This window comes from Chlamydotis macqueenii, chromosome 16 (genome assembly GCF_036417535.1).
Source record: "Chlamydotis macqueenii isolate bChlMac1 chromosome 16, bChlMac1.mat, whole genome shotgun sequence".
Classification (NCBI taxonomy): domain Eukaryota; kingdom Metazoa; phylum Chordata; class Aves; order Otidiformes; family Otididae; genus Chlamydotis; species Chlamydotis macqueenii.
Window position 1 is genome coordinate 11906099 of NC_141571.1, and position 13584 is coordinate 11919682.

General features: G+C 40.6%; 1 protein-coding gene across 4 annotated transcripts in view; it reads left to right on the forward strand.

Annotated features, from left to right (window-relative positions):
* Nucleotides 1-13584, forward strand: part of PHACTR3 (phosphatase and actin regulator 3) — a 107384-nt gene that overhangs the window by 63068 nt on the left and 30732 nt on the right. For 3 of the 4 annotated variants that reach the window (XM_086760546.1, XM_086760549.1, XM_086760548.1), the window contains 3 exons: nucleotides 1929-2132; nucleotides 5887-6151; nucleotides 7112-7359. In XM_086760546.1, coding sequence (XP_086616672.1) covers nucleotides 1929-2132; nucleotides 5887-6151; nucleotides 7112-7359 — 717 coding nt within the window. The remainder of the gene's footprint in view (nucleotides 1-1928; nucleotides 2133-5886; nucleotides 6152-7111; nucleotides 7360-13584) is intronic. The other variant, XM_086760547.1, reaches the window with a different exon arrangement.

Genomic DNA, 13584 nt, shown 5'->3' on the forward strand with positions numbered 1-13584 from the left:
GGAAACAAAAGGAAATATTTGTAGACTTATGTTTGGTTAACACACAGAAAAAGAATGGCCCAGGCAGAATTAGGGCATTTTTTTTCTCACCTAACCTGGCCAATGGGCTTGGGCACAGTCCCAAGGGGAGGATTTCTACTTAGTAGTGAGATGGCATTTTGACAAGTGGCACTCCATGAATAATTAGCTGCTCTGGCAAGGAGTCTTGTGCTGAGCACTTGGAATATTTTCAGCAGGATAATATTCACTCTGCAGTATGAAATCTGTTAATAGGTTTGTGTACTCAAGACTCAGGTCTGCCTTCAGACTGAGTTAAACACGTGCTGCCACCAGAAACAACCACAGGGAAAACATAAAAGCAAACCATTCTTTGCAGTAAATGTAAAATAGACACTCTTTAGACAATAGAACATAATGCCCATTTTTTTTTTCATGATACCACTTTCAGAATGGGATGGAGTTCAGAAACAAAAAGATCTGTTTGACTGAAGCTGAGTGTGTTTCTGATCGCCATTCTCTATAGGAAAGGTCCCACTATGGCTGCTCTTCTACATCTGTCCCAAACAGCTCTTCATGTCGCAGGGAGATCTACTGATTTCAGTGAAGTTACTGCTGGAATAAAGTATTGCTCGACTCAGGGGAATGCACTCAAATCTGACTAATTTTCCTATCAAGCTACTAACATCTACTAGAGCTCTTGATCTTTCTGTAATGCAACCCATTAGTGACTTTATTTTTCTCATCCACTATTGCACATTCTGTCTTCTATGCAGTAGGCACAAAAATACAAAGGGATGTCAGCCTGGAACAAAGCATTTCCCTGCTAATATATTTAAAAGAAAATTATTTCCTTCTATAATTCAGGCAACTATCACATACAACAGCTTTTCTATCAAGCCAATTTTCAGAAGAACTCCTGTTAACAATGCATATTTATTCTACTTTCCTGTCTTTTTTGAATAAGTAGTCATTCCTCCTCTTCTAGGCATACTCATTAATCTGTTTGTCAACAAATTAAATGCTATTATCTTGCCAATGCTATAGTTTCCAACTGCCTAAGTGCTTTGGTGACTCCCCATGCACTCTGAACATGAGGATGCTAAATGTTCATTAATACACAGAGTTTGTATTCTAAACAAGACATAAAACAGCCAAGAAGATTTGCGACAAAGGAGTGGGATTTGCCATTTATCCAGCCGAAGCAGTTTGGACCTCTCTCATGCTCTGCTCTGGTGGGATCCCACCTGGAGTACTGCATTCAGCTCTGGAGTCCTCAGCACAGGAAAGACATGGACCTCTTGGAGCGAGTCCAGAGGAGACCACAAAGATGATCAGAGGGCTGGAGCACCTCTCCTATAAGGACAGGCTGAGAGAGTTGGGGCTGTTTAGCCTGGAGAAGAGAAGGCTCCAGGGAGACCTTATAGTGGCCTTCCAGTACGTAAAGGGGACTTATGAGAAAAGACAGGGAGAAAATCTTCAGCAGGGCCTGTTGCAATAGGACAAGGGGTAATGGTTTTAATAATAGAAGGAGGTAGATTCAGACTGGACATAAGGAAAAAAGTCTTTCTGAGGGTGGTGAAACACTGGAACAGGTTGCCCAGAGAGGTGGTGGATGCCCAGGCTGGACGGGGCTCTGAGCAACCTGATCCAATTGGAGATGTCCCTGCTCCTTGCAGGGGGGTTGGACTGGATGGCCTTAAAAGGTCCCTTCCAACCCAAATTACTCTATGATTCTATGATCCTCATATTTTATTCTTTACCTGCCTTGGCTGGTTGGCTATTTCACACAATAATTATTTTCGCTATGGAAAATAAGTGCTTCTAGCTGTGTGCTATGAGTTGTTTTTCTGAATGTTCCTGGCATTGTCCCCTGGCCTATCGTTATCATTAACTTCATGTTCCATTAATTTTACTCATCTTCTTATTAGCCAAGAAACCTTCAGGACCCACGGAAGAATTAGAAGATGCCAGCCTGCCTGCATCTGAAGACAATCCACAAGCCTTACTTGTATCTGAATCCACAGATTCCCCCCAGAAACAGACAGAAAGAAACCCAGCACAGCTTCCTAGCCCTCCGTTGCTCCCTGCTCCACCACCTAAGGCAATCTCCAGAATCACAAAGAGTGTAACAGGTCAGTCATTAATGGTCAGTAAAGACTTTTCCATGCCTTATGTGTTGTTCACCTACACAGTACAGTACATAATTTTTTTCTTACATCCTTTTTTTAAGTCTATTGCCACAAACCAGTGAATCAGGCTACTTATATTGAGTGAACAGAATGCTAATGATTTCCGTGAACTGAGAGCTCTGTTTGCCTGATAATAACAGACTGATCTTTGTACTTCACATAGTTATCTGGATCTCTCAGGGGATTATTTATTGCGAGTCTATTGCACTAAACACATGTAAAACAAATCAAACCAACTGGAAACATCTGCTGAATCAGATGCTCATATCGATATGCCATAAAACACAAGGAAGATTTAAATGTTTTCATTACCTAGAGTCGTGCTGAATAACAGTACAACAGCCAAAATCAAGTTCAAGTCAATAGGTTCTGTAGAGTTTTCCATCAGAAGGGTTTGCTCTCTAGGGCAGTTCTAAACTAGAGCTATGAAATCTGGTCTAGTTACACAGAACACACAGAAGTGATACACCTGGCTCCCACAAAGCAGTCCTCCGTGCCAGACTTCATCAAATGTTTCAAGAGCAATTCCTCTGGGCCTGATTTACTAATGTATTGCCAATGTTATTACATTTTCCAACATTCTGGCACTGCAGAAAGGGTGTTCAAGTAAATGTGATTTTAGTTTGTTCCAATTTTAAGGCCCCATACATATGGTAAAAGCAGTTAAAAGGGCCTTATTGCAAATTAGAATCAAGTCCTGACATCTAAATGTCAGACCTGTTGGATATTTAGACTTCTAAATGACAGCCATTATCGCAGCCCTGATTTGCATCCACACTCATCTACTGGCACAATGAATAGGGTTTTCAGACTCAGCAGGAAAAAAAAATACCAAAGGGGCATTGTGATCTGACCAGTGAGGTTCATGGAAAATAGAGGTTTTCAGTCTTTTTGAGGAAAATTACAAGTACTTGTTTCTCATAGAAAATATCAGTATTTTGTCCATACTTAAGAGTTGAAGTGGGAGCTGGATTCGAAATTACATCATAATGCTCCTTGGGAGCTCCTGTTCAGACTGCTTCAGCATTCTGTGGTGCGGGTCAGGCTCCAGCCTGCCCCCTCCACCTTGCAACGTGAACAGGCACGAGGATACCCCTTTGACTTTGCTCAGCTGATAAGGCCATGCTCTGCATGAGACAGACACTATTTGGAAAACTTGACCCATCGAGGGTAATGAGATTACAGCTCCACCAGGCACTTCACAGCATTTTGAGTCTAGATATTTCGCTGCTTAAACAAACTATTTCCTGTAACATCTAAGATATTCTGAGTTTCGTTCGGTATTTCATTCTCATCTAAATTTTCCACAAAGAACAGCTCTTATTTTTCTCAATGACTCCAACAGCTATAGACCCCTTTTCAGCAGTGATTATACACTTGTTTGTTTTTGTGTGGATGTGGAGGCAGTGGTAAGTTAAAACTCAACAAATACTGTCAATAAGTGAAAGGGAATATAAATGAATGGGGAGAGATAAAGAGCGATTATGAAAGAAAAGGAAGATGAAGAGGATGAAAAGCTCTTTTGTGTTTAGTTTTTTTCCCCTTAACAATGTTAGAGATGCTGTTAGCAGAGCAGTGAGGAATAAGCCAAGCACCAATTAATCACGGAGAGAGGGGAAACAGGGCAAGGTGCCAAGACATCACTTTGCAAGATTATTCACTGAATAGCTGTCATTAGACAAATAAGGTGTGATCTAAGGAAACTCTCAACTCTCAGTACTGGCCCAAGCTGCAATGAGGACAAAATTGGCCCTTGACCTATTCCAGGAACAGGCAGGTATAAAGACAAAACAAAGTCTCTTCCCTTCCTGCTTTAGGGTTGAGCTGAGCCTGGGGTTGAAAATACGGATGCCCTCTCTCACCATGCAGCAATATAAAGTGACTTAAGAGGTGGTTTTTGCATTCCTTCAGGCCATGATTCAATGGGCAATGATTGATCATAAATATCCTTTGTGCATCTCCACAGCAGCACACAATCAAAACGCCCTTGCATGCCGAAATGGCAGAGCTTTGCTGTCTCCTGGCTGTAGCAACCACTCTGATCAGTGCAGAAGGAGCTCTGCAGTGGGATGGGAAGGTGCCTCATTGCCAAGACATTGGACACTGGGCACCTAGACACGAAGAAATGCCCTTGTGCTTTCAGACATTTCAGATTTTAAATAGGGTAACTTTTAGACTAGCTTGACCCCTGTTCTCCTGGATGCATAGAAAGATGAATGAAGCTCTGGCCATTGGTTAGGGTTCTGGGTTAGAGGGAGACAAATGTGCAAAAATGCCTTCCAAAAAGAAAAAAAAAATAATGTTAGACTTTTCTTAGAATAAAAGAGAAGATTTTACAGTGGATGCAGCTCTCCTCATTGAAGGATGCTCTCCTCACTCTCCAAACTTGAAAAAGAGACCAGGCTTAGTGTTGTCACTCTCAAATTGTCAATGTTTGATTTTAGTTATGGCTACAGGAGTTCTTCCTACTTGTGCTTTTGCTGTTGCCCCCAGTAATTCTGCCCTCCAATCTGCAGATGCCCAGCTCTGTTCGCAGAGAGCTGTACGTATTTCCATGACTGAACTTAAGAAAAGGCATGTAGTTGGTAACCATTATGCAGGATGCTGGATCTCAGAAGACATATTTAATAACTGAAGTTTTAATATTCAAACCTACTTCTGTCCTCTCCGGTTTTCTAGTATGTTACCCTGCTAGTAGAAACCAAGTCCTCCTTACATGGGTATTTCAGGATACTCCTGGCCTGAGCAGAAGTTTTTCTCTGCTATGAACTGAACGCTAGGTGGCAACAAGAGAAAATAAATACTCTTCTGTATGAGGCACTCATATTGCTTTTTACACCCAGGCTGAGCTATTGGCGCAAACAATGCCAGATGCCAGGGGCTTGAGATGGAGATACAAGGGAAAGGGGAAAGGCAAAGAGAACTGCAGAACAGAAAAACCTATCAGCATCTTTTTCAGGCCAGATGTTCAGTTATCTTAAGAGTGTGAAACTACAAAATTTACAACCAGAGAAACGTCCACTGTGCTTTGGTCTCAGGTGCTAGAGAAATGTATATATCAAAGTCTAATTTCCTATAAAATGCTTACATGGCATGAAAAATATCTGAATCTGGGGGTAAAAAAAGATTCGATTGCCCCACTCTTCTTTTCTTAGTGCTCAATACCATATATTTCACTTGGATTTCATTTGGCAAGTTTCATTATACAAACTTTATCCTCATGTTATAACGATTTTGGCGTTTGCTCAACTGGCATATGAAAGACAGGTCTAAGCTGTGCAGCAATCACAGAGGAGCAGATAATAGACACTGGTACATTTTGTCCTGACTGGGAACCACACTGCATAAATCTTAATAGTCTGCCAGCACCCAGCAAAGAAAGCGCTAGATTGGAAAGCCACTGCAGTACAAGCCATTGGTGGTTAGGAGGAACAGTTCTGGCAATCAAGAATGCATTGGTGGGCTTCAGAAAAGGAGCACCTGATACTGTGGGAAAGAGGGGAAATGGGGGAGGTATCCACGTAGTATGAGCCTTTTGAATTCAGATAGTTACTCAGCTTAAGCAGTAACCTCCTAGCAAGAACAAAACATGACCATCTTCCTATGTTCAACATAACAAATGAATGTCAGTGCAGACTCTGTGTGTAAAAAAAATAAGATGCATTATACAACCTCTTACCCTCTTCTGTTTTGACAGCAGGAAGTGAAATAGATGACCCAGTCATGAAATCTCCTCCTTCCACCATCCTGAAGAACTATGTCATTGTTGGTTCCTCCCAAATCTCAGGACAAGCTGCCCTCTTCCATCCCTCTGGCCAGAAAAGTTCAGATCCTCATGTCAGAGGACAGGTAACAACGCCAACCGGTTCCCCTCACCTGGCTGCCGTCCACCTACCTTTACCTCCCAGCAGAGTCATTGAAGAACTCCACAGGGCTCTGGCCACCAAACACCGGCAGGACAGGTACCTACAGCCTCTTGGCTATATGGGTGCATGAGGAGAGTCATTCCACTAAATCATTTTTCTTGGTAAATGTTCCTACCCTGTTATTAGCATTTTATTTACTCCTACAGCTTAGGTTTGCCCTCCTCTTTGAACATCCATCCCTGGTTAAAGGGCTTAATTTGGCAGTTACTTCAAAGCATGTTCTTCCTTTATAAGGAGGCTACCGTGACATGGAAGTAGGTTTTCAAACAGGTACAATCATTTGATAATCCTTGACCTAGTGCAAAAGAAAGTCTCCCCACAAGATATCAAGTTAGAGTACCTAAGGCAAATCCTGCTCTAAGTATCAGTACTCTACATATGAGAAATGCTACTATTTCAGTATATGTCTCTTGGCTTACACAGGAGCACATTCAGTAGCCATTTTTAATAGAAATGCTTGTGTGAGAGTACATTGGATACTTAACCTGGTTTTCATTATAAGCCCTCCTGTGTATTAGAGCAGGACAGAGATAACCTTTTCCATCACAGAGCTTTGGAGTTAAGTTGGTAACATTTCTCAATTCCATAACAGCTATTGTAATGGGGAATGAAGATATTATTTCCAGGCCCTGTTAAACCTCTGTCATGATCATAAAATATCAGAATGGTAATATTGCATGACACGTATGTTTTACATTAGAAGGATATGCTGCGTGGGGTTTTTTAATCAGTACAGTATAGCATGTAGCTGATGTATCAAAGAAATACATTAGTCACTACCCTTCCATACTTTATTTTTTATGACAGAGGTAGGAAAGTAGATCTGCATTAGGCATTCTCAACACAGTCTTGAGAATGCCATCCTGTATTGTCCCATGTTGAACCCTCTGCCCTGGCCTTTATGAGCTACCGGATATTCTCATGTAACAATAAGTTCCTATTGTGGCAACAAAACAGTCTTTTGTAAAAACTGGGCTGTGCACCTTCCACCCACAGCTTCCATGGAAGAGAAAGCAAAGGATCTCCAAAAAAAAGAGTGGATGTCCGTCCATCCAGAACATCTAGCATTGAGCGCAACAAAGAAAAGGAGAATTCACTGAGTTACAGCAGTGATTCAGAAAATAAGCGGAACTCAGTTAAAGAGTCGGATGAGAACAAAGAAAATATGATCATGAACTCAGAGCTCAAGGAAGACTCTGTTTTTTATCAGGATGAGGAAGTTTTGAATGACTCCATTATTTCTGGTAAGGAAAGTAACTTCTTATATTACAAAGATACACTATCGTAGCCTAACGGAATGCTCTAATCAAGGCAGTATGCAACAGAAAATGTTGAGCAGTATCAATTTCTCTATTGTCACATGAAGTTTTTCAAAGACCCAAGTTAAATTTTTCATAGTAATTGTGATCATGTTTGTTTTGGTAGGTACTGCATACTATGATGATGTTTAGAGTTATGCTGATAAGTCAATGTATCAGTGTGCTTTACACTTTGTACTGCTATACGTGAACGGCAGCACTTGCAGACACATCTCACTGTCAGTAGGCAAAGCTTTCTGTATACCTGGTGCCACGCTCTGGATGTTTTGGAAACATCCCATTTTAGGATTACTATTCCAGTGCAGTGTCGGTACAGTGAAAAGTGGAAGAGACCAATGAATATAGGAAGGACAAACATCCAGAAAAGATACCTTAAAAAATAAAGTTACTTCTCCACTTGGTCCATTTTACCCTTTCTTGAGACATATGGGGAATGCATTGTATAATCCTAAGTGGGCTTTGGCAAAATAATCTCATTAGAAAATTAATTTTTCATTCAAGCTTTTAATATTTTCCCTGTTAGCAAGACAAAGATTCAGTCTGAAATGAATCCTTCAATCTCTTCATCAAGGCATTAAAAGAAGGCAGGCAGAGAAAAATACATCAAAAAATAATTGTTATAGCAGATGATGGATGAGTTTTAAAAGAAGCCTATTAGAAAGTACAAGCCAGCAGATAGGACACGTGAGTTCTGCTCCTGTGTCTTAAGACACCTAGTTCTAGAGTTCCGAGGTAAGGCAAAAGAAAAGAGAATCCCTTGCATAACTGCTGTGTGTTTAAGGATAACTTAAAAAATAAAAAGTACCTTTTAAGTTCTGGGTTTTTTTTTTTACTATATGTTGTTCCTGATTTTAAAAGTGGTCTCCTTTGATATAAATTCCAAGAGCTAGAGGCAGCCAGGCAAAAAGTATGTTATCCCCTACTGGTAAAAACAAATCTGAATATTTTACTGTTGAAGATGAATACTCTATATATTTAACAAATAAATATTCACTGTCTGTGAAGACAGAAATTATGATGATAGAAGGACACTGCTTATTGTACAGATTTCAGTGATATCTAGAAGCAGGTCTTGGCTTTCCACAATCAGTGTTAGAGTTCTGAAGTATTTCTACTTACTACAGTTGAGCAAGTGTTGCTGTATTGATGATGGCTTTAAAATGGTTTAAATACAGCAAGTATTATATGGCAACATTAGATCAACTGATGTAAAAACTGTATGGAAAAGCTTATAGAACTAATTGGTGAACATAATGAGGTGGGGCTGACACATTCTTGAATGGTTTAGTGAATAGGATTAATGGCCAAAATTCAAAACGTCAAGGGCCAGAACCACATACAAACTTGCTTCCCCAATTCTCAGGATGGTGCGCTAGTAACAGAAGTGCATATTTACAGACAGATGCTTATCTGAAAGGCTGAAACCTCTAAAGTTTCTTACGAGATTAGTTAGTGCAGTGATGTATGCAGATTAGTATTTACCTGCATACGTATACTAAGGAAAGCAAAGCGAGCAAAGAAAGATAGTTTATCAATTGACAAAGAGGCCCCAGATATGTATAGAACCCCTTTTTCAATGCAAAACACTTTCCAACTTCAACAAAAGTATTTTTAGAAAGAACATTCTCTCATTTCTTTGTAGCTACACAGCCTTCTTCCTCGTAATTAATTTTCCTCACTCTTTGGCATTCAAGTCTTTTCACACCTAAACTTCAGTCTCTGCACCAAGAAGCACGTTCCATACATCCCTGAAACTTACCCAAGTCATCATAAGACTTGAACTTTATGTATAAGATCAAGGCAAGATGCCTTGTCCTTGCAGGTTGTACATGTGCATTACAAAGACCTAATTCCTTATACAAGCCTGGTGCTTGCTCTGCAGTGTTCCAATACAGGCACGTTTTAGGGGCACAACAAAAACCCAGGCCATGCAAAGTTTCAGCTGTTTGATGTCCAGGGAGGCTGGATGGGTACGTGGCAAGTTGAACAACACGGCTGCTTAAACCATAGAAGTCCTGGTGTGTGGTGGTCTAACCTCAGCCCCCAAAGAGAGAGCAGCTTTGGGGAGGTAAGAGGGGCCCATTTACTCAGTGCAAGCTGGGACATAAGCAAGGCATTTCTGGTCTTGACACTGGGTGGCACTGCTTGTGTCAGCATTCATTCAAATGCACCCACCTGCATTTCAGAGAGGAACGAGAGTGACAGGGATAGCACCAGAAAAATTCCCTGGAAAGCTCCAGATTATTTCTAGTTTAAAATATCTGGGCTGGTTTGCAAGTCAGGAGGTGAACTATCCAAAATTACTTTACAATTAGTGTACTGCCTTAGGACGTCACCAGTTTTGCCATTGCTACTGTGACGTAGAACAAGTGCATCAGTGCAACAGCCCCATGGTTACAGGGAGGTTGGTACACATCACAGACAACTCTGGAAAAAACGAAGAACTGTACCTTGCCTTTCCATAGCACCCTACCCTATAAATCATACTTTGAAACCTCTAAAACCACAAGGCAAGACAGTAATCTAGTGCATGAGTTTAAAAAACAACATATCTAGCATGTAGCCTGCAACTGATAACTAGTGCAAGCAAGATCTTTCCATCAGTATGAGGATTTGCCTTTTGCTTCCTAGAAAGAACAGTAAACATACAGGAAATTAAATGTCATGATTCAACTTAAAACAGGAACTTTTGTCAGGAACCTGCAGACCAAGCATGAAAAGAGTGTGAATTTTCAAAGCATTTATTGTTGACCTAACTGAGCTGCCATAAATCATGAAACAAGCCGCAGCCAAGATCCTGCCTGAGATAGCTCAGTCGTGGGGCAGAACGTATTGAACATGCCGTAATGACCAGGAAAAATACCCCTTAGGAAGAAAATACTTAAATAGGGGTATTTGCAGGTTTACTTTCCACTGAGATAGTGATCAGGAAGGAATTTCCCTTAGGGTTCTGAAAACAGTTGTAGGGAAAACTAGTTTGGGGCTTTATTTCCTCTTTGTTCTCTGGTTTTGTTTATTTGTTTATTAATTCTGAAACATCAGATATGGGTTTCTGCAGGAGGTAAAATAACAGAACGGGCCATCAGTGGGCCAGTCAAGATGAAAACACAGTGTTTCCCAGCATGTCTTCCTGAAGGGGGTAACATCATCTCCCTCTTTTCACTTTGTCATGCAGGTATTATTTTGCAGGAAATAACCCAATTGGTCAGGCATAGGGAATGACTTCTTAGACTAGCAGATCAGCTTAATCCAGATCTCTTGTGTTTTTATTTGGTGAAATACCCTAAAGATTAATCAGTTCACAGTGCATATGGACCACGGGAGTGGCTGTAGCATAAGCCTTTTAGAAATCCAGACATCTAGATGAAGTGAGCGCAGCTTATCCTGAGTGGGATATATATTCTCTACGCCTCTAATACAACAGCAGGATTTGGGTTAAAGTTGAGATTTTTCAGACATGATTTGTGTTTTTAATTTCACAAAGTAATAGACACTTTCTAAGTGTGCAGCAGAGCAGCCTGAGAGTAGTCAAGGCCCTGAACAGCAGCTTCATTTTATTTTGTTTCAAGCAAAATATTGCATTGTTCCATCTGACTTTAAAATGTAAGCCTCTAGGGCACACACTGAGCTAGCTTAAACTGATGTCTCCACATAAAACTTGACTCCTTGCAAAAACGTCCAGTCTTTTACCTGCAAAGCATTGGTTTCAGCTAGCCCTCAATGAGATGAGGGACAGCAGAAAATGAGTCCTGATCTCATCTGAGCAAATAATCACTGTGATTCTAGCCCTGGTTCTCCCAGAATTTAAAGCTCAGGTATAGTATGGCATGGCAAGTAGTTTCATAACAGCTTGAAGGGATGAGGGATAGTCCTGCATGCTCATACCTAAGTTTAAGGTGCATCTCCAAAAAAAAAAAGAAAAAAAAACATTGACTACATGTGTAGTGCTCCCTTGTTTCCTTCAAAGCAGTTCTGGACAGATGTATGCATGTGCTATACAGTGTGTATATTTATATTGCGTTCAGTGCACCCAAGATGCACTGAACTGCTTGCAAACGCACTACGCAGACGCCCAGCACACGGGCGGTACGTCTATCATCTCCTGGAGACATCAGGCTTAATGTGCACGTGCAGTCTCTCTGCAGCAATCTCCTGACATAACCAAATTCCTCTTACGGTCTGTTTAAAATTTCCAGATGAAAATGAGAACATGTTCAGGGATACCCCGGGAGTTTGCTAGCCCCAAATGTGCCTCAGATTGTTTCCAGAAGGAGTTCTGTTGGTTTGTGTGCTGTACGGATTGAGCACTACAAACTCCCACCCTACACCCACTCCCAGTGAGGTGGAGGCTTGAAAAACCTTGACAGAGTCCCAAGCCCGCGGCTTCCTGAGCCAAATGTTTCTGATGGAGTAATATATTCAGTTAGCAGACGACTCTGTGTGGCAGCAGCCAAATAATTTAACTTCTTTACCCATCTGTTAAATGTATACCTACTACTTCAGAGGGCTGTATGATTTAATTAAATTAATGTTTGCAGCAGACTTTGAAAGCATTAGGAGGAAGGTGCCAAAAAAGGGCCCAGCTTTTAGACTCTAAGTGGGGTTTTGAGCTGATTATGGTTTCTAAAAAGTTTAATTTTAGATCACTGCAACTATCAAAAGACTTGTCCCTGCTCACACAGGGAGACTATAACTATTCTCTGCCCCAGTCTTCTCAACATGTATATGTAGATGTGGTATAGATGCCTCCCCTTGGCATAAAGAAATTCGAGATCAATAATGATTATAATAATAACGTAGGCCTACAGATCCCTAGCAAATAAAACTCCAATATTTGGGAATGAGGATCTATTTAGAATTTAGTATCTTGCCAACCTCCAGAGCATCCTTTAAAAAGTAGACTTTAATCCTATCTCAAATGCCAAACAAAAATACCAATTAAATGTCATTTTCTTTAAAAATGAAGTGACCTTTTCTAGAAAAGGTGAAACATTGAATTAAAAATATCCCTGAAAGTAAAAAGGAACGAAAACAAAATAACCTGCTATTACACACCATGCTCCCAAGATGAAGCAAATACAAAGATTTAACTGTATTTCCTGCGTACCTTGACAATACTCTAAACCCCATCTGACTGGTGCTACTCTGCAACAATAATTTTCAGACTCTGCTGAAGCCCTGGACTGGACACCAGAAGAGCCAGTACAGCACAGTAGAGGCATGCATGGATCTGGTGTAAATTCACTTACAAGCTACCCGAAACCTGCAAGTCTGCACTCCTACCAGTATGACTCAGCGGCTCACTGGTTTCAATAGCACTTCCCTCTTCTTTTCCCCCATCACAGGCAATCTACCCCTCATCAAATACAGACAGCACCTCAGACTTTCAATCTGCACTTGAAAATAAAGCTGGCTTTATGCTTTCTAAGCAGTTTAAGTTTACAGCCATTTTATCGCATACATTTAAAAACACACGGCAAAATGGTTTAATAAGCTCAGGAGTCCAATTTTAATTTGTTTAGCCTGCTGAAGTCTAAGGAGTTACACCAGAGATACAGCAACACTTAAGCTAAGCACAGTTCCCGTCAGTAAGAATGAAAGGATGTTTCTAATGTCATCAGAGGGGCAGCATCAAGGACTCCACATCCAGCACACTGAAGAGCAGTAGACTCCCACTCAAAACAGTTGCTGCATGTTCTCCTACGAACATTTCTTTTGTAATGGCAAGGTTTTAGGTTGTCTGGTTTGATAGAAAATATGTATTATTATATTTTTACAATAAGCACAACAGGTCATGCAATCACAGTAAGTATTTGTGTGTCTTTTTGCCCGAATGCCCAACTAAGTTGCCAGCATCTTGCAAATCGTCACAAAACCTGACCTTTTCTTTCATTCTGTGGACTATTTGCCCCTGCTCTCTTCAGAGGAAAAGGCCTAATGTCAACAGTATAGTCCTGATTGCTAAATGAAATTCTTTTATGACACACTGTCACACTGGACAGGATGTAGACATACATAATGGCTTTCATTTCGTGTTAGAGTTACAGACAGTGTCTGATCACAATTCTGATTTTCCAATTCCTAATGCCAGAAAACCAGAATGACATTTTATATATATATATATATATATATTTTTTTATATATACGTGT